The sequence below is a fragment of the Schistocerca nitens genome, chromosome 4 (genome assembly GCF_023898315.1).
Source record: "Schistocerca nitens isolate TAMUIC-IGC-003100 chromosome 4, iqSchNite1.1, whole genome shotgun sequence".
Lineage (NCBI taxonomy): Eukaryota > Metazoa > Arthropoda > Insecta > Orthoptera > Acrididae > Schistocerca > Schistocerca nitens.
In genome coordinates, this window is record NC_064617.1 from 596,949,389 (window position 1) to 596,973,586 (window position 24,198).

The window sequence follows — 24,198 nt, forward strand, 5'->3', positions numbered from 1 at the left end:
TCCTGATTGTGGCGCTCACCTGCACGGCGCCAAACACGCATACGACCATCATTGGCACCAAGGGAGAAGCGACTCTCATCGCTGAAGACGACACGTCTCCATTCGTCCCTCCATTCACGCCTGTCGCGACACCACTGGAGGCGGGCTGCACGATGTTGGGGCGTGAGCGGAAGACGGCCTAACGGTGTGCGGGACCGTAGCCCAGCTTCATGGAGACGGTTGCGAATGGTCCTCGCCGATACCCCAGGAGCAACAGTGTCCCTAATTTGCTGGGAAGTGGCAGTGCGGTCCCCTATGGCACTGCGTAGGATCCCACGGTCTTGGCGTGCATCCGTGCGTCGCTGCGGTCCGGTCCCAGGTCGACGGGCACGTGCACCTTCCGCCGACCACTGGCGACAACATCGATGTACTGTGGAGACCTCACGCCCCACGTGTTGAGCAATTCGGCGGTACGTCCACCCGGCCTCCCGCATGCCCACTATACGCCCTCGCTCAAAGTCCGTCAACTGCACATACGGTTCACGTCCACGCTGTCGCGGCATGCTACCAGTGTTAAAGACTGCGATGGAGCTCCGTATGCCACGGCAAACTGGCTGACACTGAGGGCGGCGGTGCACAAATGCTGCGCAGCTAGCGCCATTCGACGGCCAACACCGCGGTTCCTGGTGTGTCCGCTGTGCCGTGCGTGTGATCATTGCTTGTACAGCCGTCTCGCAGTGTCCGGAGCAAGTATGGTGGGTCTGACACACCGGTGTCAATGTGTTCTTTTTTCCATTTCCAGGAGTGTAGTACACTACGGTGGAAAAATACACCGAAAGTGTTAAATCTCACTACTAGGCCGAAAATTTCTAAATCGTTAATTCTGTCAGTTGTACATATTTAATCCAGTACTGTTGCTTAAAGGCGGAACAGCCTCACAGTTTGTTGCGACACTGATTTTTATACACGCACAAACTGGGTTTCACAACTATGTGGACGGTTTACAGCCTCGCAGTCGCAAGTATGCGAGGCAGATGATTATGAAAGTCGCGTGTTTTTGTGAACTGTAAGAGGAAGTCAAAAAATTTCCTTTTGAGGACCATACTGCGATGTGCACACTCACATGCAACACAGCACAGCACAGCACAGCACGTATACAATCGCCGACACATAGGTAAGGGATTAGTGTGGCATTCGTGTCTTCCGGACGTGCGTGCAGGACAGGATGTGCAGGAGGCAGTTAAGGAGTTCTTCACGCAGAAGAACACGGTATTTTACCAAACGGGTATCTTCAACGTGGTGCGTCGTTGGGACGATTGCCTCAACGCTCACGGCCATTCTGCCTGACCGGCATACCGATTTTGGACTGTACGGCCTTCTAACGGAAACTTATTGATCAGTCCTTATACTTTATGTTGTGAATGAAGCTTTGATCAGGTATCGTTATGAAGGGAATAATAGGCGTAGGAAATGAACTTAATTCTCCATGTAATGAAATACTGACACACACTGTGCATTGCTTGCCAGCTTTCGTTTATAGCTAAACAGTTTTACGCCGCAAAATGCTCTATTTTTTTCAGAGAAATAAACTTTTTGATCTACAATTATAAGATTCAGTGTCGTTTTCTTTTACGAGTCAAAGTGCGTTCATCTGCTTACATTCATTTTATGCTGCGATTAACAACCACTGCTAGGAAGTCTTATGGCCGCTGCGTAGTTTACTTTCGAGCCAAAGACAGTATTTAAATTCCAATCGTGAGGTCAAGTCCCGCTCTCAGTGTGTCTAATTTATGTGTGTAACGGAGGTCGCAAGTCCTGTATTCCCTGGGGAAAACACTGATACTTACTACTGGTATATCTCAACAGCGCAGTGAGGCAATTTTTTCACATCGTGAACAAGTCGTTCCAAGTTAGTACACTCTACGGTAAAGGAAGCTACACACTACGAGGAAATTATACGAATGGTGCGGAAATCGGTAGACGCGCTGAACATGCAAACACAAAAACATAATTAAAATTTCAGAAAAAGTGGATTGTTTATTTAAGAGAAACAGCTTCACAAACTGAGCAAGTGAATAACGCTTTTCTCTGCCTCGTGATGACTGGGTCTTGTGTGCTGTCCTTAGGTTAGTTAGGTTTAAGTAGTTCTAAGGTCTAGGGGACTGATGACCATAGATGTTAAGTCCCACAGTGCTCAGAGCCATTTGAATTTTGAATAACGCACTGCTTCATCTCTGGCCCTAATGCAAGCAGCTACTCGGCTTGTTGCTGGATGTCCTCCTGAGCGATACCGTTCAAATTCTATCCAGTTGGCATGTTAGGTACTCAAAATCCCGATCCCTGCTCACAATGCCCCAAGCGTTCTCAACTGCGACCTCGCTGGACAAGGCACGGTTTTGGCAAGCACGAAGACAAGCAGTAGAAACTCTAGCCGTGCGTGGGCGGGCCTTATCTTATTGAAACGTAAGCAGAGGATGGCTTGCAATGAAGGATAACAAAACTGGGAATACAATATCGTCACGTACCGCTCTACTGTAAGGGTGCAGCAGATGACATCCAAAGGGCTCTTGCTATGAAAGAAATGGCAACCCAAATAATCACTCTTTCCTTGGGCCGTATGGAGCGGGACAGTCAGTTTGGTGTCCCACCAGTGTCCAGGCCGTCTCCAGGTAGGTCTTTTATGGTCATTGAGACTAAGTTCGAAGCGGAACTCCTACTTAAGACAATTCTACTGCAGTCAATGAGGTTGCACTTCGGAGACTTGTCTGGTGATTTCCCAGACAGTGGTGGGATACCAGGATGACTGTCACCTGCCGTACAGCCCAACAACCAGGAATGGTAGTCTAGGGTGCCATTCCATCTAGTACCGGAACCCTTCAGTTTGTCAACCGTGGGAACCTTACAGGACGGTGGTACGTTGACAATATTCTAAGCACCGTTTTGTTGCTCTTGACGGCAAGCCATTATATCCTTAGATTTCAGGAAGATAATGCGCGACCGCGTACTGTGAGAGTTTCTGCGGCTTGTCTTCGCCCTTGCCAAACCCTACCTTTTCAAGCAAGGTCGACGGATCTCTCCTACACTGTGGACATCAGTACTGTTATGGGCAAAGCCCATCAACCAACACGAGATTTTGACGATATAACGCTCCAGTTGTACAGGATTTGGCACGTTATCCCTAGGAAGATATCAATCAGTGTCAAGCCGAATAACTGCTTGCATAAGGGTCACAGGTGGACCAACGCATTGTTGACTTCCTCGATCCGTGTGACCCTTTCACTTCAATGAACTACCCATTTATTTTCTGAAGTGTAATCATTTGTTTGTTAGCATATGTACAGCACATCTACCGACTTCCGCCCCATTCGTAAAGCCTGCGTCGTTCTTTCTTACAATGGTATTGGTAGAAGGGATAAGACGTTTCCCTGCTCTAAGCTGCGGTTCACTAACCCTGAAGCGGAGTTTCCCCACGGGCGGCTTGGCGAACGGCAGATTGTAGAAGGCCAGGTACTGCCTGCCGCCCCTCGTCGTCTCGGTGGAACCCCTCACGAGGCCCTGACGCGTCGGCACCACTAGCTGGACGCGCTCGCCGCCCTGCAAGAGGGCCAGCAGCAGCGACGCGGCCGAGATCGCCAGCAAGTACAGCAACGACGCTGCGGCCGGCATGCCTGCACTGACTGACTCACGCTTTGTACGCGCGCCACTGCTTTTACCCCGAGGATAGGCTGCAGGGTCACGGTCACGCAGCCACTCTGCCGCTTATCGAATCCCTTGACCCCTCGTAGCTGCCCTGTAACGCTTTACTATTGGGAGAGATAGACCGCAAGGAACTTTCCTGTTATTGAAGTTTAGGTTTAAAACCGTGATTCACCACTACACCGAAACGGATTTCGAAGCACACTATTTTGTCAAATAACGACGTTGTTTCAAAATCATGTGCGTTCTATAAGTCAATAACCAAAAATACTTTTATTCTATCACGAGCTGAGTAGCTACCATTGCCCAGGTATATACTTATTTCAAAATTCTGTTAGTCCATCTCTCTTTCTCTCCTCCCCATGCCCCCTCTCCCTCTTCACCTCTTCCTCTATCCATTCTTTGACCATTTCTCCCTCTCCTATCTTGTCCATCTACTCCTCTTCTTTTTCTCTGTGCATTTCCCTCTCCCCCCTCCCTGTTTATATTCTTCTCCTACCTGTCTGTTTCTCTTCTTCTCCCTATGTCTCTTTCCGTGTCTTTCTCTTTCCTTTATCTGTCCATCTCTTCCTCTCCCACCCCTCTTCCCATTTCCCCCTCCTCCTCTCTCGGTTATCTCCCCATCACCCTATCTGTGTCCATCTCCTTCATCCCATCTCTCTTCCTGTTCATCTGCTTCTCCCCCTTCTCTTTCCAAGTTATCACAGTCACTCCAATAGAAGACTGGTAGTTCTCACGTCCACAGCATTTCTTTCCAGATCGTAACTAGTATGTGTACCAAATTAGGTGAAATAGTTTTACGGGTTTAAATGAGCATTTTATTCATCGCTTTTCCTGTGTACGCACATTTCAAATATATTCCACATGTACTGAACATATTTCACACGTATTTGTACACTTGTTTCATCTGTATCAGTATCCGCAGCTCATGGTCAAGTGGCTGGGGAAAAAAAAGTGGCTAGTGTTGCTGTTTCTGAATCACGGGTCACGGGTTCAATTCCCGGCCGAGTTGGGGATTTTTCTCTGCCCGGGGACTGGGTGTTTGTGTTGTGCTCATCATTTCATCATCATCATTTGTGACAGTGGCTAGACAGAACTGTGTAAAACTTTGTTCTTGGTACGGGCGCTGATGACCACGCAGTTGAGCGTCCTACAAACCAAACATCATCATCAAACCTGTATTTGTAGCGAATTTCGCTCTGTAGTTTCATTTCCGCAAAACTCAATATTCATGATGTCATTTCTCGTTAACAGTGCGCTACATAATGTTTTAATTTCACAAGTATATAAAGTGGTATGTGTGGCTATTGTGCGCGAAATCTGTTCTGAATAGTGTTAGTAGAAAAGAAATAATAAATTAAAAGTCATGCATAATGCAGCAGTTTTCAAGCATATCAATGTTTATGACGTTATATCTCCTGAACTATGTGTCGTAGAGTGATACAGGTTTTTGGTACGTTCAGTGGTATATGTGAACACTGTCTGCAAAATGTGTCCCGAATACAGCTCATAGTAAAGAGGCAATAAATTAAAACGTCATGCTTCATGCGGTCGTTTTACTGCATGAACAGCGAAAAGATACTAAGAGGCAAACTTTTTCCCTGTCATCATTTTGTGGGGTCTCATCTCAAAAATGTTTCATAAAATTTTGAAATAATGTGCAAAGTTTTTCGTACGTCTCTAAGTGTTCTCATTCTCAAATAATAGATGTCTAAAGTACAGGTATTCGCAATTCATGGACTACACTGATTTTTAAGCCCCACCCTCATCCGTTTAATAGGCCGGTTGTTTTTACAGCCATAATTTACAGACAGTAAGTGATATTTGTAACAAGTTAGGGTGAAATCACTGCAGTGGTTTAGGAGGAAATGTGGAACATACATACATACACAGGGTGTTAAAAAAGAAGTGTCGACTACTTGGAGAGGTAAAGAAAATCAGTCCAACAGACATGGGTTCGAAAATGCATACTTTGCGAGATGAACACTTGTTTATAGGAACAGCTGCACAACGCTTGGTTGCGGATATCAGCACAGTGGTTACGCTCCGTCAAATGTGTCGGCAGGGTGTTATCGTGTCTTACTCACAGTAACTAGCATTAGGTGGTCTGCAGTCAGTGAGGTGGTTCGTGTCATGTTGTAGGCTACGCTACTTTTGGTCGTGTTTGTGTGCCTTATTGTAAGTTCTGTCAATCGTGGGTACTTATCATGGTGTTTTACTTTCTTCCAACTGTGGATTCACTTATGTGTTTCCTGCTATTGCGCTGTTTCTATGTACAAACGATATAGAACATCTACATTTTCTCTCTTCCACTACTTTTTAGTAACGGAAGCCTTCTACTCGACCAGTGAAATTGCGGATATGACATTCTGAGTAGCCAGAGCGAAGAGTGCCGTCTGACAAACTGCTCGGTGGACTGTTACAGCTTCTGAGGGACACACATACCCTTGTACACGTGAAGACTGGCAGTGGAAGATCCCGAACAGTCCGCACGCCTGGCATGGACGAGCACGTGCTATGTTCGACGAAGAAACCCCTGGGACCAGTGTGCGACTATTAGCAGCGGCAGAAGACTTGTCTAACTCCCTTATCTGGAAGGCACTTCACAAACAATTGCTGTACAAACGTAATCTACAGGCCTAAGGCCACGGAATCATCATGGCAGACGGCGGTTCTGTCAACGGCTGTTGGAGAAGTGTGCGCAGATCCACTGTTCACATTCAAGATTTTATTTACCGATGAGGCAGGGTTCACAAGAGATGGTGTTGTGAATTTCCAAAACCAGAATGTAGGGCAGATGTAAATCCTCAAGCAATTCAGGAAAGAGGGTATCAACACCGATTCTCAGTCAACTTGCAGTTAGGCATACTTGGCGATAGATTAATAGGGCCATATGTGCTACCACAAAGGTTAGCTGTTATGCATTATCTAGATTTTCTCATTAATGAATTGTCTAACTTGCTGGGAGCTGTGTCATTGCAGCAACGAATATGAATGTGATTCACGGAAGATGGCGCACCAGCACACTTTCGTCACGATGTGCGTGAACTGCCGCAGACATTTCAGGACCGCTGGATTGGTCGGGGACAGGCGGGACACACCTTGATCTGCTCGGTCCCCTGACCTTAATCCTCTAGACATTTGGTTATGGAGACACTTGACGGAACTGGTCTACACCACGCCAATCAACGACGTGCGGACGCAACGGGGTCGCGTCTTCAATATGTGCCAGCAAGTGTAACAGAAACTGGGTATACTTCAAAGGGCGCGTCATTCCTTCGCCAGAAGCCAGAGGGGTACATTGTCATGAATAGGCCCCACGTTGATTACTTCCTGTAAACACGTGTTTATAGCAGAAAGTATGCATTTCCGTATGTTCGGCTCTGAGCACTATGAGACTTAACATCACTCGTCATCAGTCCCCTAGAACTTAGAACTACTTAAGCCTAACTAATCTAAAGACATCACACAACACCCAGTCATCACGAGGCAGAGAAAATCCCTGACCCCGCCGGGAATCGAACCCGGGAACTAGGGCTACCGCACGACCACGAGCTGCGGACATGCATTTCCGGACCCATTTTTACTGGACTTATATTACTTGTTTCGATGAATACTACCACCTCTCAAAGCATTCGACACTTTTTTTGAACATATATATCCATCCATTTTTGTAATATATGTGGACTTTCCGGCATGCATCCTTGACAGCAACGTTTCTTCTTCCAATATTTCAGTTGCGAACCTTTATAGCAGTCGTCAAACCAATGTGGGGACTGTGTTCCCAGTATCCAAGAGTGCCTCTTTATAGGCTGCCCAGAAGTTTAGCATGCCAACGGCCTTACCGCAGCGGTTAACACCGGTTCCCGTCAGATCACCGAAGTAAAGTGCTGTCGGTCTGGGCTACCACTTGGATCAGTGACCATCCGGTCTGCCGAACGCTGTTGGCAAGCGGGGTGCACTCAGCCCTTGTGAGGCAAACTGAGGAGGTACTTGACTGAAAAGTAGCGGCTCCGGTCTCGTAAACTGACATACGGCCGGGTGAGCGGTAAGCTGACCACGTGCCGCTCCAATCCGCATCCAGTGACGCCTGTGGGCTGAGGATGACACGGCGGCCAGTCGGTACCTTTGGGCCTTCATGGCCTGTGTGGTAGGAGAAAGAGAGAAATTTAGCGTATAAGAAAGCATAAAGATCGCTGTAAAAGTTCCTAACAGAAATACCGAAAGAAGAAATTTTGCTGTTAAGGATGCACATACCTTAAAAGCGATGGAATATTCTATCCGTCGAGGAAACCCCAAGAATCACACAGACCCATACACACACACACACACACACACACACACACACACACACACACACACACACACACACACACACACATTCATTCGTTTTCAGTCACCTTACTCCATTATAGCCGTTAGACGTTTCCGATTGGCAAATTCGTCATCAGACTTGGATGTGGAGTATGTTGATAAAGCTTCACAATACTGAATTAATTGGTAGTGGACGTCTCTCAGACGCATCTTTTGAAGGATGTCACCACAGTAGATGACTCCAGCAGGTAGTGCTGGCACATCAAGGCAATTTTCAAAGTGCGTCAAAGACTTTCGACAGGACTGCGAATGTGAAACCTCGCATCGTTAAAACGTCAAATAGTGGGAGAATAGATTTATTTCTTATTTTTATTGTTAATGGTCCAATAGAACTAAAAAGTGTCCTATTTGATTCTTAATCACGGCTGTAGGTACTATGCATCCTATAAAGTTTCAGAACTTCATGAATTTTAAGTGTGATCTGCTTAGGTGATCTGTAGTGTAGAATCCAAGTTTTCGACGTCGATAATTCTGTTCTAACTTGGAGAGCCAAAAAACATCGAAATTTTGAAAATTTCTTCAGTTTATTCTCTGTATTGAGTTTTCCTTGTATCCTACAATAGTAACATCTGGCAACAACAGCACTTTGATCTTTTGTAGAGCGTTAAATTTCCTACACCTTTCACTGCTGAGACCTATTTTTTCGTCACGGGTTTACCACGATACAGAGCTTGACAAGAATAGCAAACTTCTCAAATATATTAAATAAAAAATATCCCTCAACAGGGATAGGTTCTATCACTACAGTTTTAATTTCACAATGTTCTTTAAAATAAAAAGCTAGGTGCCTCTAATGGTTAATGTTTAACAATATCAGGAAACCTCACCCCAACTCACGACGAGGTACTCAGTTAATGTAAAGCCGCTTAAAATAGCAAAAGAATGAAAGTCTTTCATGGTAAAAGCTTGTAATTTTCAAAGTTCAACAACGCGACGAATCCCTCTCCTCCCTCTCCCCCTTTCCAACCGGCTTACACTCTTCGATGGCACCTTCATCTAGTACAGATACATCACAGCTTTGGATCTATAAAGTGTTTAGTTTTTAAAATTTTCCGTTACATCTAATACAAGGTCATTTATTATCAGCTAAAACTTAAAGAAATGAAAACTACTGCTAATGAAAAGACACACAGCAGAGTATGAAGCCTCACAAACAAAGTTAACGCCTTGGCCTCTCTCGTCTAGAAAGTTAGACAAATTAGGCATCGGCTTCTTCCTTCTCAGCAAAGATGTCAATTTGGATAGTCCTGTTGTCATAATCACACTCAACATCTTACGCGTCGAGGTCCGACTTAGGTGAATTCTCGCAAGTATGGTTAGACAATCTTTGAAAGTGACAGCACAGCGGAGTCCTGCTCACTGTTGCTGCAGGGCATGTGCTACACCTTCCCGCGCATTTGTAAAAATTAGTTCAAATGGCTCTGAGCACTATGGGACTCAACTGCTGAGGTCATTAGTCCCCTAGAACTTAGAACTAGTTAAACCTAACTAACCTAAGGACATCACAAACATCCATGCCTGAGGCAGGATTCGAACCTGCGACCGTAGCGGTCTTGCGGTTCCAGACTGCAGCGCCTTTAACCGCACGGCCACTTCGGCCGGCTAAAAATTAGTATTCAGTGGTGTGGCGATTACACACTGTGACCTTGTATACCAGTAACACAACCAGTTTGTAGTTCCAACACTTCTTTATTGATTACACATACACATGAATTCATCAGCAGTAATAACAACATTTGCATATCAAGGCCCTATCAACAATTAGTATTTACAATATTAACCGTCACACTTGTGACAACGGCCCCTTTACGTGCCGGTAACAACAACCAAAATAATGGATTAAATGGTTGCAATGTCGGCTATCGCCTTTCTCGCTCAGTTTTACACTTACTGAAAAGGTAAAATTAATTTGATGCTATTTGACTTGAAGGGTACTATTAAATGTTCTGTATGCACTTAGCATTCTACTACACTCAACGTCCAGAAGATTCTAAACTTTATGCAAACTTCAGGCAAAACATCAATTTGATGAACATGTGATGGCCTTGAGCAAACATTAATCTATTACGATTTCACAAACACACGATCCAAATGGTGAACTTATACTCAACTTTGGGCAGTAGGAAATATTCTGCCTAAAACAAGCCTCTCGTTCAATGGAATAGAGAAATCGCGCGTTAACGGGGTCCGGACGGCCCTGAGTTCAAATCCTGATATTTCCGTCACACTGCAAGCTCGCGGGGCGAGGTTTGCTCGCGTCGACCACTATACACGTTTCTGAAAACAGGAAAATACGAGCGGCAGACACACTGTAGTATATACAAGTTACAGAAATACAAATATAGAAAAGCGAGACCTTAATATAAAGATATTACAAGTTAAACAATGAACAAAATTTGATCAAAAAAAATCTAGATACTACGTGAAAAGATGTGTCAGTCCACACCCAATGACTTAAGGTCCACCTCACAAGACAATCTGTTTTTGCTGAATGGCTGACACCACATAAATCAAAAGTGCAGTACTTAACGTGACAATCAACCTTCAGATAGGTATAAAACTAATGTCACTTCAGTACGTCGCTAATGCAATAGGTACGGCCCCTATGGCCACGGACCAAAATACACACGGCCTCTATCCGACCACAAAACACATTGTGACCTATATTTATCATGGCCACTTGCCTTCCATACACGCAAGAAATTATTAAGAAACTACAACTACCACTAATTCGTAAAACCAGAAAATTCTATATCTATAATTTAATGAAGAAATGACGTTCAAGTGAACCAGCTACCTTTGAGGCGTTAATTTCATTTTGCCTCAGGTTACAGTAGGACGTACTTATGTTTTCTATATCGAGATATATGTTTTTCTTTGATTGCTAGCAGCTTCAATACTTCGCTGGGTGAAAGGAATATTTGACGCATTTGTTTATTTCTTTTCATCATTTCACAAAGAGGTCACACGCCGTTTATATGTATACTCCTTGTTCCACCCTGTATGAGTGTGCATGGGTATGAATGGAAGTCAAATGCAGCGGGAGCATGGACCAAAGGGAACAGTTTAAGGGAATAGCAGTCATTGCCAACATTACAAGAATAACGGAAGGTAGGCCAGAGCAGCAAGCAAAGATGAAAACAGGCACGAGGGTAGGTTGCAAAGTTGGTGCGGGGGTGAGGTGAGTCTCCCCACCACCGCGTTTGAATAGGAACGTTGGTCGGATTTTGGCGCGTGGAGAGCACTGTGGGGCCAGCCATGAGACGGACCGGACGCGGGAGCACAGCAGCTCGCAGATTTGGTGAGATAGAAATGAGGTAATATGGCTAAAAATTCACGACAGTGTATGCTCATAGCACGCATTCAACATACCTTCATCGGTACAAGTTACTGTTTTAATTTATTTGCAATAGTTTTCTCTGAAATGTGTTTGTGAAATTTTGCTTTGTGGTAGTGAGCATGCAACAGGAACCATCAGTTCATGTACCTATTTCCCGAGGTATAAGCTTCACTTTTAGCTCAATGAGTGCAGATTGCGTATCGGATGGTAGATCGAGAAATTTCTGTCGCGAAATTTAATTGTTTTTGGCACTTTCTTTGTGAGTTCAGTTTGCACTTCATTTTGGCGCCAATAGTACATCATTTCTGCCCACAATATTTTCTCTGATAGAGGTTATCTACCTTCAGTAGCGGCCTACCTTAAATTTCTAGTGGTGTAATTCATACATGACGATAAGTGAGTCTTAAAGAATGAATGACGATTTTCCCGCTAAAGGTGGTGTGGCCCACTTATGTATTTTTGTGTTATTATGAAATTATGTGTCATAAATTTTTGTGTTATTATGAAATTATGTGTCATATATAAAATTATTCGTGTAGCGTTTTCGTTTTGTCATTGTCCTACCCATGAGAGGTAACGCTGATTCAGACATAAGTTTTGTAACTAGGGAAAAATTGTAATTTTCGGCTTCTAAAGTTTTCATCAAATTAGAAAATAAATCTATTAAATGAGAGTCAGCATTTCAGTTAAGAGAAATTCCCCCAGTCACCTGACACATGAAATGGGTAGGATGTATCTTATTCAGTTCGATTTTCTCAAGTTAATGAAAGACAGAAATAATCTGCAATGTGAATTTAGATAGGCTACCAGCTGCTATAGGACGGCTTTGAGTTCAACTACCCCAGAACGTGTTATCTTAGAGAAACTCGCACCATTTTCCGTTGCGCATATTTCAAAAATAATTAATTTGTTTATCAAGTTAATCAAGTAAGGGTCACAATATAGACACCATTTCTTATGGGCCTGGTATATTAGCAGCCAGGACGCAAAGTCGAGTACAATTCTCTAAGGTAACGCGAGGAGATGGTCACACAGGTTCAATATAAATTAAAAATATATAAAGAACCAGCATACAGCCAACCAGCAGTCATATAGCACCTTCAGCGTACCACTAAGCACCAAATCCAAACTTACAAATGCGAGTCGCTATTTCTAGCCACTTTAGTAACATAATTTCATGGCCGTTCCCGAACATAGCTCACCTCGCCACCACTGCAATGAATGTTTTGCTGGCCACTAGCACGAGCAACTGCAACAGTCAACAGTCCTTAAGTACCCAATAATATTCACTATATATAGGAGGAGCAACCCATCACGAAAGCTTGGCGATTAATTTCTTCTTCTTCATGTGAAATTCACACGCCATCCATCCACATAATTCTCGAGGTTGTCGCCACTGGCCAGCCATGTCAATACAACTTTAATACTTTCCGGCAGCGGCCCATGCTTCTTCGTTGCTTTTTTTGTGAAAACTCTTAAGGATTTTTATAGAAAACAAAAGCTATTAACATTCTACAGCTTTATTCTTCGTGTATACATATTTATTTCTGAATACACACACCCTAGTAACGAACAGATTGCTCCCAACTAGAGACCAGTTTGTTGATACCGTCACTATACAATGTTTCACAATCTCACCTTTACTTGCACCACTTCATCACTATCAAAGTGAAGCCCCTAGTAGGCAGTCGGCTGCAAATATGTAGACATGAAGAATAAAGACGTAGAATGTTAATAAAAAAGTTTTAAGAGTTTACACATAAAAAATACGGAGCCATTACTTTCCAGCATGTCTTAGCACTTCAAAGACCAACCACACCTATGGCCTAGATCATGACGAGAGAAGTTCGTGAATAAAGGACTTAAAACCTTCCACCACATACAGTACGACAGATTTCTACATCTACGTCCATACGCGGCATGCGTACTTAGGTAAACTTTACGTTTAACAACAATTCTTGTCTTTTCGAATTTTTGTAAAATATTAGATGGTACATACAGTATTTAGCTTTACTTTGTTTTAAATCAGAAGATGATGGATAGCGATCAAAACATGTTGTCTATTTACAAATGTGCAACGCAAATGGAACAATAAATGAGAATTATCTTAAATAATTTGTTGTCACACGCTGAAATTTTAAGACTGAGGTAACGGATAATTTGTTTTCCAATTGTTGAGAAAATAATTGTCATAGAAAGATGAAAAGTTTCTGCCTCACAGAAAGAGGGCATTGATATTGTTAGAACTGTCTTTTGCGATGTTGGTGGATGTTTGATAGTAAAGCAAATCAAGTCGCAATATGATCTGTAGCATAGTTATGTTTAGCAGGCCGTTTGGAGTCAGGAGTCAATACGAGAGCCATTCGGAAAGTAAGGTCAGATCGATCGCAAAATGGAAACGACAGTGAAAATGCGATTAAGCTTTGCACAGATTTGTTGGGAAGCGTCTCTAGTAACCCGTTGATCGCCACACGTCGCTCTTTTCAGTTTTGAGAGCACATAAACATGCGTACAAAAAATTGTCTCCCGCTAAGTGTGAAGGTCTGGTGAGCGATTCCGCCTGAAGCTATACAGCCCACATAACATGACTGTCATGTGAATCCTTTCTCATGACAATTCTCGCCCGAACTTTGCAGGGGAAACGAAGATGGTCCTGCAACGTTTTGGATCGGAAGTGTTTGATTGCCTATAATACAGCCTGAAATTGGCTTCCACTGAGTTAAGTTTCTGCTCACATGAACCGTTGGCTATGAAGACAACATTTTGTTCCAGAGAACGAGCTGTAGAGCAGCTTAGAGATTTGAGATTTGGTGGGATGCACAGGTGGCTGCCTTCTATGGTCGACTGGGTAGAGAAGTAGATGGAATGTCTAGCTAACTGTTTCAAGTAAAATATTTTTGAATTTCTTAGTGGTTTCCATTTCGCGACCGATCGGACACTACTTTACGAATGGCCCTCGTATATCTCGGTCGAGTGCCTACACGTCCGGCCATCTGCACAACAGATCCGTAAAGCGGGTCGCGGACGGAGTAGGGGCTATCCTGTAGACCGCCGAACAGAGGCCAAGTCACACCGGCAGTGACCAGGGGCGTCAGACACGCAGATAGAGGTCGCGGTGTACACGGACTAGTTTATTGCGCATAGAAATGTGATTCAAAATAACTTGCAGAGTATTATGCTGCGGCCAGCTCATTTAAGGCTGCTCACAGACCACCCGCCTGACTACTTAGTGGAGGTATTAACTGTTGTTCTATTACAATTGCACTTCTGCCAAGAGTTATTTTGTTGTCTGGGCATTTAACCAGAAGAAAGTTGATCAACTTCTGTCTAATAACTGATGTGCTGGTAAACCGCCGCATTAAAAGATCTTGAATTCTTCGTGCTCTGCAGTTCGTGGAAATTTCTTAGTGATGCGACCTGCATTCAAAATGTGTAATAGTCAATCTGGTATTTGCTAGTACAACCCAAAGTCACTGTCACATATATGTTCAGTAACATTAATGTGGCCATCTGTCAAAAGCCTCAATATCCGCTGCGGGATGTGCAGTAAGAGAGCCAGTGAGGTTCTAGAAGGTAGCAACAAGGCTGTAAATCCAAGCTCACTCCCGTGGCGTGGCCAGGTGCGATTGTTTTCTCCGATGAAGTTCCATGAAGCGAGCAACCTGATTGAGATGGTCCCACAGATTCTCGATTGGGTTTAAATCCAGGAAGCTTGGCGGCCAGGGAAGTACGGTAATCTCATCCTGGTGTCTTCGAACCATGCGTGTACACTACGAGCTACGTGACACTTTGCATTATCCTGCTGGTAGATGTCAACGTGCCGAGGAAAAACAAACTGCGTCTCCTCAAGGATGCGTACTTGGATTTCTCGATTTTGGCTTCCAGAACAACGACATCATTCAGGGAATGCTACGAAAACATTCCTCAGATCATAACAGACTTCCTGGATGCAGAGTGTTTGCTTTCAGAGGTTTCACGCCGTAAAGACCAACAGCCATCTGCCAGAAGGAGCATAAAACTTGATTCATCTGAAAAGGGCACTCAGTGGACGTCCAGTTACTATGCTGGCGTGCGGATTCCAGCCTTTGTCGCTGGTGAGCAGCATTCAGCATGGGGCATGAGCAAGGCGCCTGTTGTAGAGGCCCACAGCGAGCAACGTTCTCTGAACGGTCGTTGGTATCTCCTTGGTTCACTTGTGTAGTTAGTTGATCATCTGTTACACGCCTATTCGTCCTTACGCATTTACATAGCTGAGGTTTACCCTTGAATGTAGTGTACCACTGTTGCCTTGGAGTCGGTTTTGTAAAGCACCATTTTGCTATGCAGGGAGTACTATAACCACAGCCATTTCGGAGATGCTTCCACCCTTGGTCCGAACGTCAATGATCACGCCAGTTTGGACGACAGATAAATCGCTCCGTTTCCGCTTTACGACAACGACTGCACAGTTTCCCGCATCCCCAACACACTTCACATCCACTGCTAGCGCTGCCGACTGCCGGCTGTGATCCGTTATTGCACGTTGACGTCGAACATACAGTGATCACATAAAGGGAGGAAGCCACGTTAGGAGGTTCAAAAAATCCGATTTTTTTATCGCATAAATCGTTAGCGTAACTATCCAATAAGACGCTATCAAAATTTCAAAGAGAAATTCGCATTCATTTAGATTTTATGAGCATAGAACCGAGTGCACATTGGGTACAGCAGGAAATTCTCCCAATTAATGAAGATTTATCAAGGGACTAATTACTGGAGAGATGTTTAGGTGGACACACACAAAATGCGAATGAAAATTTTACTTCCACTATTTGACGATTAGCTTCTAGACCCTTGCATTCCACCCTAAAAGCTGTTGAATTGGCATCGTATTTAGCAGCGAGCTTATTCAGTGAAGGCAATTCATCCCTTCTGATGGTCATAAACGAGGCAGAAGTTGTAGTAGATACGCAAAGCTTCAGGTATGCCGAACAAATGGATAACCAGTGCGTGAGCCGGCAGAATCGACGTAGTTCGTTGGAATCTAAAGAAGGTCAGAAAGAACGGAAAGCACTACTGCAAGCGCAAAACGAAGCCTGTGAGGAAGAAGAAGGATTACTATATGGTGCTGGAATCGCAGATTAAACGGTAAGCATTTTACATTATTGTTAACTTCCTTGAATCTCTAATTTCCGAGAATTTATTTTTCAAACGCGTTTATCTCGAAATGACTTTTTTCGCATTTGCGTGCAGTCAAACTCCAAAATTATGGAAAATTGAAAAAAAATGATAGTATGATTCTTTATAATATTTGGAATTATATGAACCAATTTGTGAGATTATATAATGATTTTAAGGGTATTTTTCTTTGCATAATCAGAGAAAAAAATCATGAATATCGAAGTAAATTGTTCCAACGCCTGCAAAATTTTTGATTTTCGTTATTTTCACATGCATTGAGTTCATATTCTTAGAAAAGAAGTTACTAATGTAAAATCAAAACCTTTTTGATTTCAGATGAAAATCGAAATGGCTACACTGCACGCAAACGGAGAAGTATACTCACAACCTTAAGCGGACATCACAGCGTAACTTTGTCATTTTTGGTTATTCAAAAAACTTTTTAAAAACTGTTGGAACACGAATGAAATGATATAAAAATTTGATAAAATTCTAATCAATTCTTCCCCACCCCCCAAAAAGAAAATCCCAAAAAAATCTGTGTCAAACAGCCTCCTAATGTGGTTTCCCCCATTAATAAGGATAGACCGTGTATTTTCTATCTTTATCTTGCAATGTGGGCATATCATTCTGATTTTTGTATGTTATCGACGTGCACGTCAGACAGAGAGGGGAAGTTACTTAACTGCTAAACAACCTTTGGTCTTGTCGTGGCACAGTTTTTGGCTCTGCGCAGACTGATAGGTTCTTAGTTGAAGTGTGTTAGATGATGGACTATTTTGTAGTGCTGTGTGAACTTGTGATTGCATATATTAGATAAAGAAAGGGCAGCAAGGATGAGTATGATGAGTGCTTTGAAATATGAAAGAAATATAAATTTTGAATACTGCATTTTTCTTGAAGAGAAGGAATTTGAGGTAAGACTGCAGCACTGCGCAGCTGGGAATGATTATCGTCAGGTAGTTAACTTGCTCAGGGCTGAGAGAAAGATCAGCGCACTTTCCTCAGTCATGGATTTGTATATTAATTGATTGAGCTGTTTGATTTTCATAGGCCGGCCGAAGTGGCCGTGCGGTTAAAGGCGCTGCAGTCTGGAACCGCAAGACCGCTACGGTCGCAGGTTCGAATACTGCCTCGGGCATGGATGTTTGTGATGTCCTTAGGTTAGTTAGGTTTAACTAGTTCTAAGTTCTAGGGGACTAATGACCTCAGCAGTTGAGTCCCATAATGCTCAGAGCCATTTGAACCATTTGAACCATTTTGATTTTCATAGAAATTCTCTGTTAAGTGTGTACCCTTTCTTAAATCATTGTTCACTTGGTTAAACATAGTATTGTTCAGAACCATGTTATGCATGAAGATCACGCGAAGTTGCACTCTGTCTTTTTGAATATGTATAGGGGGCGTTCAAAAAGAACGAGTCAGAGGCATAATCACAGAAGGTGACACAAGGCGGTGAATGGCTGTCTCATAAAATTTCCGGGGCTGCGATGTTAACCAGTTCCGCACGTTCAGGTGGACGTTGTCATCCGAGGTGAATTGTTTGGCCCTAAGAGCCATTTTAGGGGGACAAAAAATGGCGTAATCACAGGGAGAGAGGTCCGGACTGTATGGAAGGTGGTCGAGAACCCCCCATTTGAATTTCTGCAAGAGTGCCGCGGTTGTGTTGGTCGTATGAGGCTTTGCATTGTCGTGGAGCAGAATGACCCCACGGGTGAGATTGCCTAGTCATATTGATTTGATAGCTTGGCGAAGGGTGGTCAAGGTTTTCGAGTAACGCTGGGCATTCACTATTGTCCCGTGCTTCAGGAAGTGAATCGGAAGGGGGCCATCTTGGTCAAAGTAGAACGTTAGCTCTGAGGGGCAAACGGATCACCTCAGACTACGACGTACAGCTGCAAGTTCGGAGCTAGTTAACATCGCAGCCCCGGGAATTTTATGAGGCAGCCACTCACCGCCTTGTGTCATAGTGGGACAAATGTCTCAACAGCCAGTGTCAATAATTCTAACAAACAGGTACTGGTATTTGTAATTCTGCCTCCGGCTCGTTTTTTTTGAACGCCCCTTATATTTTATTCTAAAATCGTTGAATTGGAATAACATTTCGTAGCAATATTTACTTTTGCCCCCTCACTGTTTATCATTACGCATTACTACGTGCAACACCTTGAATATGAGGAGTAACTTTCCAAACCCCATTAGTCCACAAATAAAAATTTTATAGGAGAAGCAAAAAACTAATATTAGGCTAAGCTGTTGAGTAAATTAGATTTGTATATGAGACTTTATTAAGCTTCAAGAAGTTAGAAGAATGGAATGAGTGAGATAAATCTCACTCTTTATTTAAAGGCAGTGTTACCAACTGAATTTCTGAAATACATGGACCTTTCTCGTTTTGCAACAGCTGAACGGACATAATGAGTTTGAAACACATTTACATAATAAAAATACAAGAATCAAACGTTTGTCTTTTATTTACACCAATAAGACACAGTACAAATGAAACAGTAATAAGTGTCCAGTTGTTGTTGAAAGAAAACAGTCAAAATTAGTCACTTATTTGAATGGTTGCTTACTGTAACTCTTTACATATTGTTTTTTTGTAACAAATTTATAAATGCTGTATTCTTTATCACTCACTCAAAATTAAAATTAAGCATGCCATTTTCAAACATTTTTAAAGGATACAGCCACAATTTTTATCGAACCTACAAATTATACGCTGTTTTTCTCAAAATTATCTAAAACGTTTGTAACCAGTTAAACTGAAATTATTAAAAATTCTTTTCACACCGTAGTCAATTTATTATTTCAAAATAATTTTAAAACTTATTTTAACGAAATATTGAAAAGAAAATCATATTTTGGACATCAGTATCAAAAACATCATTTCAGTTTCCCCATGTTTTAATTAAAAAGTGTTCAGAATGTACTGGGAGTTATTCTTTCAAACAGTCTCCAAAGTTTTGACATCCTAGTTCCTCCTCCAAGCAATAACACTCTACATCTTCAGATTCGTCTTGTACATTGGCTACCACACAATCCCTCTGAAGTATGTCAACATAAAACTTTAAGGAATCATCTTCATTCCAACTATTACTAAATCGTTGTTTCAGAAGGTCGGATAAATCCTTCTTTCTTTCTGATTTTATTGGATGTACCAGACTGAAAACATGTGGGTGACGGCTCTGATCTGCTGCTACACCTCTTTTTAGCAAGGTCATATGACTTTTCGATGGAACATCCAAACCATATGAGGGCTCCATCCTAAAAACAACACGAATTATTTCCCCTTCAGTTTCTTTTTGGGTATAACCCATTTCATGTCTCCTATCCCCACTGGCTTCCTCAAATTTTGGCAGAGGTCCTTGCAGTTCACAACATCCCAGTATATTCCTAGTCTTCGAACATTCCCAATTTTCTGATAAATCCTGTGATGTTGTTGAGGAGTTAGTATTTCAGATTACTTCCGAAGGCTGTTTTCCATAGAACGAAATAGTCGATCTGTAGGTGAATAGGAGTGACCAAGCACTGAAAATGTAATGTGTATCTCCTTTAATGAATCTGGAGAATTTTTTACCACCCACCAGTTTAGAGAATGAACTATATGGGCGTTCCTGTTTTTTCCAGCGCAGCCATCGCACAGTCTTATTGTTGATGTGTTTTCATCACATATATGCTTACTCAGAGCGCCTATTAAGGCTGAAGCTACTTCATTTGAAACTCTACAGTCTGGTCTTCAGCTTAGCAGTGATAGTTCGGAGATTTATTGTCAGTATCCATAGAGAGCTGAATATGACAGTTGCCGTGCGTAACACGCCTCACCAATAGCGAGTTTCGGCAGGGGTTGGACTTGCTGCAGATCAAAGCATAACGACAAGCTACGTTCGTTTGCGTGGCCATCTTCCGCAACAGCTGTTAACGTCTGTTACTATGGTTATCTCTCTACAGTTGACTGCAATCTAATTAAAAAGAATTACACCAGACGCGTTTCGCTTTTATTTACAAAGCATCTTCCGTGATTACTCCATAAATTGGATACATATGTTTGTACATTTTTAGATTGTTTTAGGTTAAAAACAGCATTTCCTTTATAAAGTTGTTCTGCAAGCTACTTACGGTGTTTCTTTACATAATCTGCTGCTTCCCTCCTTGCTAGCAGTGGTTAGTGTCAACAGGCTTTGTTTCACATCTGCACTTAGCAGTTTTTGGCGTTCTGCAGTATTTCCTGCTCTGTACGATTCACAAAACAAAAGAACAGGCATAAACACTGTGGCAGTGCAGAACGAAAAACAGTTTAAGAAAGTAAATAGTAAATAGTGCAGCGTAATTAGCTTAGAGACCAACTTTATAAAGAAGATGCTGTCTTCGCCTAAAACAATCAAAAATGTACAAACATATGTACCCAGTTTACAGAACAACCACTAAAGATGCTTTATAAATAAAAGCGAAACGCGTCTGGTGTAATTTTTTAAAATTAGATTGCACTCAGCTCAAGACGGATATCCTGTAGTAACAGATAAAGACAAGCTATTGAGCAGTGTACCTTTTCATAACTTTGTAAAACTGTTCAGCTCTCATTTTATGAGGAGCAAGCTCTGCTCGCGCCCTTTGTTTTTTTTAATTAGTTTTATTTCATGTTTAATTCTAAGCAGTAACTACAAACATCTACTGCAGGATCACCAAGCCTCAAATCAAATTATTTTGAGAATATGTTGCTGAACAACCACTTTTTTGCTTTCAATGAATCAGGGAAACTTTCATTAGACATTTCAAAAAGTTTTGTGATATTTAAGTCTGCTATAGTGACTTTCTCTAGCCTTCAGATTTGCGATGAATTATATCACACTACCGTTTTTTGCAAAGTTTTGTTTTGTTCTGCGATCCCCTCCTCTTTTTTCACAAGTGACATTAAGTCGAGTTTTCCCTATACCGAACAGATCTCTCAAAAACTTGGAACACACAGGAACTCTCATGCTGTCTAATCTCACCTGAAACTTGTAGATAGGGTCTTCAGTTTTCCATCCTCGTCGTTTTCGACTGGAGGCAACCATAAATGAAGACAGAATCATGTCCTGCTGCAGTTTGTTTAAGTGTCTGTAGACTTTCATCCTATTTCTGATTAGATGGTGTACAGAGTTGGTGCAGCATTTGAATTTTCCCTCTCTGTGTCTACAAGGCCGGCCGCGGTGGTCTCGCGGTTCTAGGCGCTCAGTCCGGAACCGCGCGACTGCTACGGTCGCAGGTTCGAATCCTGCCTCGGGCATGGATGTGTGTGATGTCCTTAGGTTAGTTAGGTTTAAGTAGTTCTAAGTTCTAGGGGACTGATGACCACAGATGTTAAGTCCCATAGTGCTCAGAGCCATTTTTTGTCTACAAGGATGCTCAAACTCCAGTATTTCAAGGTCCTTATCTGAAAGAGCTAAATAGTACACGTTTAAGTGGGTTCCTATCCAAAAATTAAAGCAAAACACGTAGTTAGTATGTGTAGTAAAATCAATTTAGGAGAGAATCTCACAAAAACATTGTCTTTTAAAACATCTTACATCTTCATCTGCTCAATCTGTCTTTTCACATCGCCCTTCTGCCGCTTCGTAGATCCAGAGGAGTGGTCCCCTACACGTACAACTCCATCTACATCAGTCATATTTTTCACGAACAGCAAGCTCCCACATAAACAAGATGCTGGCCAACCAATCTGGCTACAACAATGAGTGGTACGGGTTTACCACAGATACATTGTAGTGAAGTTTTAAAACGTATTCTGTAAAATTTCGTTATCAAGCGGCAGTAAATGGGCTTATCACGATTTGAACCAATTTCGCTGATGGACTTATTGTACATTGAACCGAAAGTCAAATTTACACCTGATTTAAATAGTTAAAAATATCATTTTGAATGAAAACAACACCATAGCTTGATGGTAGCACACCTTCTGGAGCAGAAATTCACTTCAGCCTAATTTTTGACCGTGAGTGGACTTATCGCGTTTTGAAACGTCACTCCTCATTGTATTCAGAAACGAAAATGTAGCTTAGCCGCTACCTGCTTGCTGTTTCTTGTTGTGCTTGCGAGAAAGCTGCAACAACATTGTCAAGACGCGAGGTATGTGCAAATTTTGATTATGGCCAAATAATTGTTTTACTTCTGTTGCATATTCAATACAAAATTACAGTTCAGTTCAAATTTGGTTCTGTTTAGTCAGAGGTTATCATACGAGTGTAAGCCGAATAAGAGTTTATGAATACAAATTTTTGGTAATAGATAGACGTTCATAGAGGTACTTTTATAGAGGTAAAGTTGGGCTAAATTTCGTATAGTTACAAATAAAGAGTGGCGAGGTTACATATGTCGACCTTTCTGCCTGGTAATACATTCTTTTGGTAATACATAGTCAGATATTGTTGGATTTCTCGGAAGCAAAAATAAGGCTGCGGTAATTTTTCTAATGTTGTACTTCTTCTTCCGGCAAGTTATTTAAAATTCTGTGTTCGGTTTGTGAAATTTAGTGTTGTATGGCGATTATTGATTACTTTGTGGCGTAAGCAGTTGACATAACAGTACAGGTTATGTGAACATTTCTTTCTTTGTTCAGTATTTGCGTGCGCGATAGTACAATTTTGTTTGCTTGGTCCTTGTAACAATTCTGTTTCTCCAAGAAACAATGTTTCATCATGATTGATACAACATAAAACAATTTGAAAGTTCGTGGTAGCACAAGACAACATAGAGTGTTGCAAAATAACGAGTCGGCACAGGATGAGACAAACCAGCTTCAGCAATTAGCAAATACCAGTAGTTTACATGAAATTGCAGGAGATTGCGCGGATCCACAATTATTAACCAATTTAGCGAACAATAATGAAACTGAACAAACGATGGGTAATGAATGCGTACATTCTGAAGTTAAGTCGATCGGCAATAAGTTGCCACAGTCAAGTGAAAGCTCACAAATGTCACCAGAGTGGTGGGAAAGTTTGCAACGACTGGTAACAGAATCAGATTTTGTGTCAGTGCCTTTTCAACGAACGCAAGACACATACCACCTTCAGTGAACAGTCATGTAGAACCACACTTCGCGAATACGACAAATTATCTAGAATCAGCTCATCATATGCTTAAAGAAACAGTAGGTAAGAATTGACTAGCGCGCGCATAGAACAGAAAATAAAAGGAAGAAATGTTATTATAACATAAAAAATTTATCAGTTGAGATTAGGGAAGAAATTAAAAATGACCTTGAACCAACAATTACAGTTTTGCAACTACAATACATGACCTTGAAACAAAACATGGAAACTTGAAGACAAATCGGCGTAAAGAGAAGGACGAATTGTTAGCTAAAATCAACACTGAAGTTCCGAGTGGTATAGTTACACATATAAAAGAACGGAACGAACATCTTAACACAACGGTAAAAGATATTAGCAAACTAGTGGAAACTTTGACACTGACACAAATCCGTGCACTGACAAAGTAGAAAAACTATCCAAAGGAAACAATGTAATACCCTGTATCGCTGCAACTCGTGGTGAAAAAGAAATCCAACATCTGGCTGTCCCAACCTTTGAAAAACACGAACAAAGAGCGTAGGCCGAAACTCAGAAAACTTTTCACTAGTTTGTTCTTCACGTATAGCAAAACGTCAA

At 42.2% G+C, this 24,198-nt stretch overlaps 1 protein-coding gene across 2 annotated transcripts in view; it reads right to left on the reverse strand.

Moving 5' to 3' along the window:
- The window catches only part of LOC126253376 (fatty acyl-CoA hydrolase precursor, medium chain-like), a 116,535-nt gene extending 112,864 nt beyond the window's left edge, over positions 1 to 3,671 (reverse strand). For both annotated transcript variants that reach the window (XM_049954663.1, XM_049954662.1), the window contains exon 1: positions 3,430 to 3,671. In XM_049954663.1, coding sequence (XP_049810620.1) covers positions 3,430 to 3,645 — 216 coding nt within the window. In that variant the 5' untranslated portion in view covers positions 3,646 to 3,671. The remainder of the gene's footprint in view (positions 1 to 3,429) is intronic.
- Between the last annotated feature and the right edge of the window lie 20,527 nt (positions 3,672 to 24,198).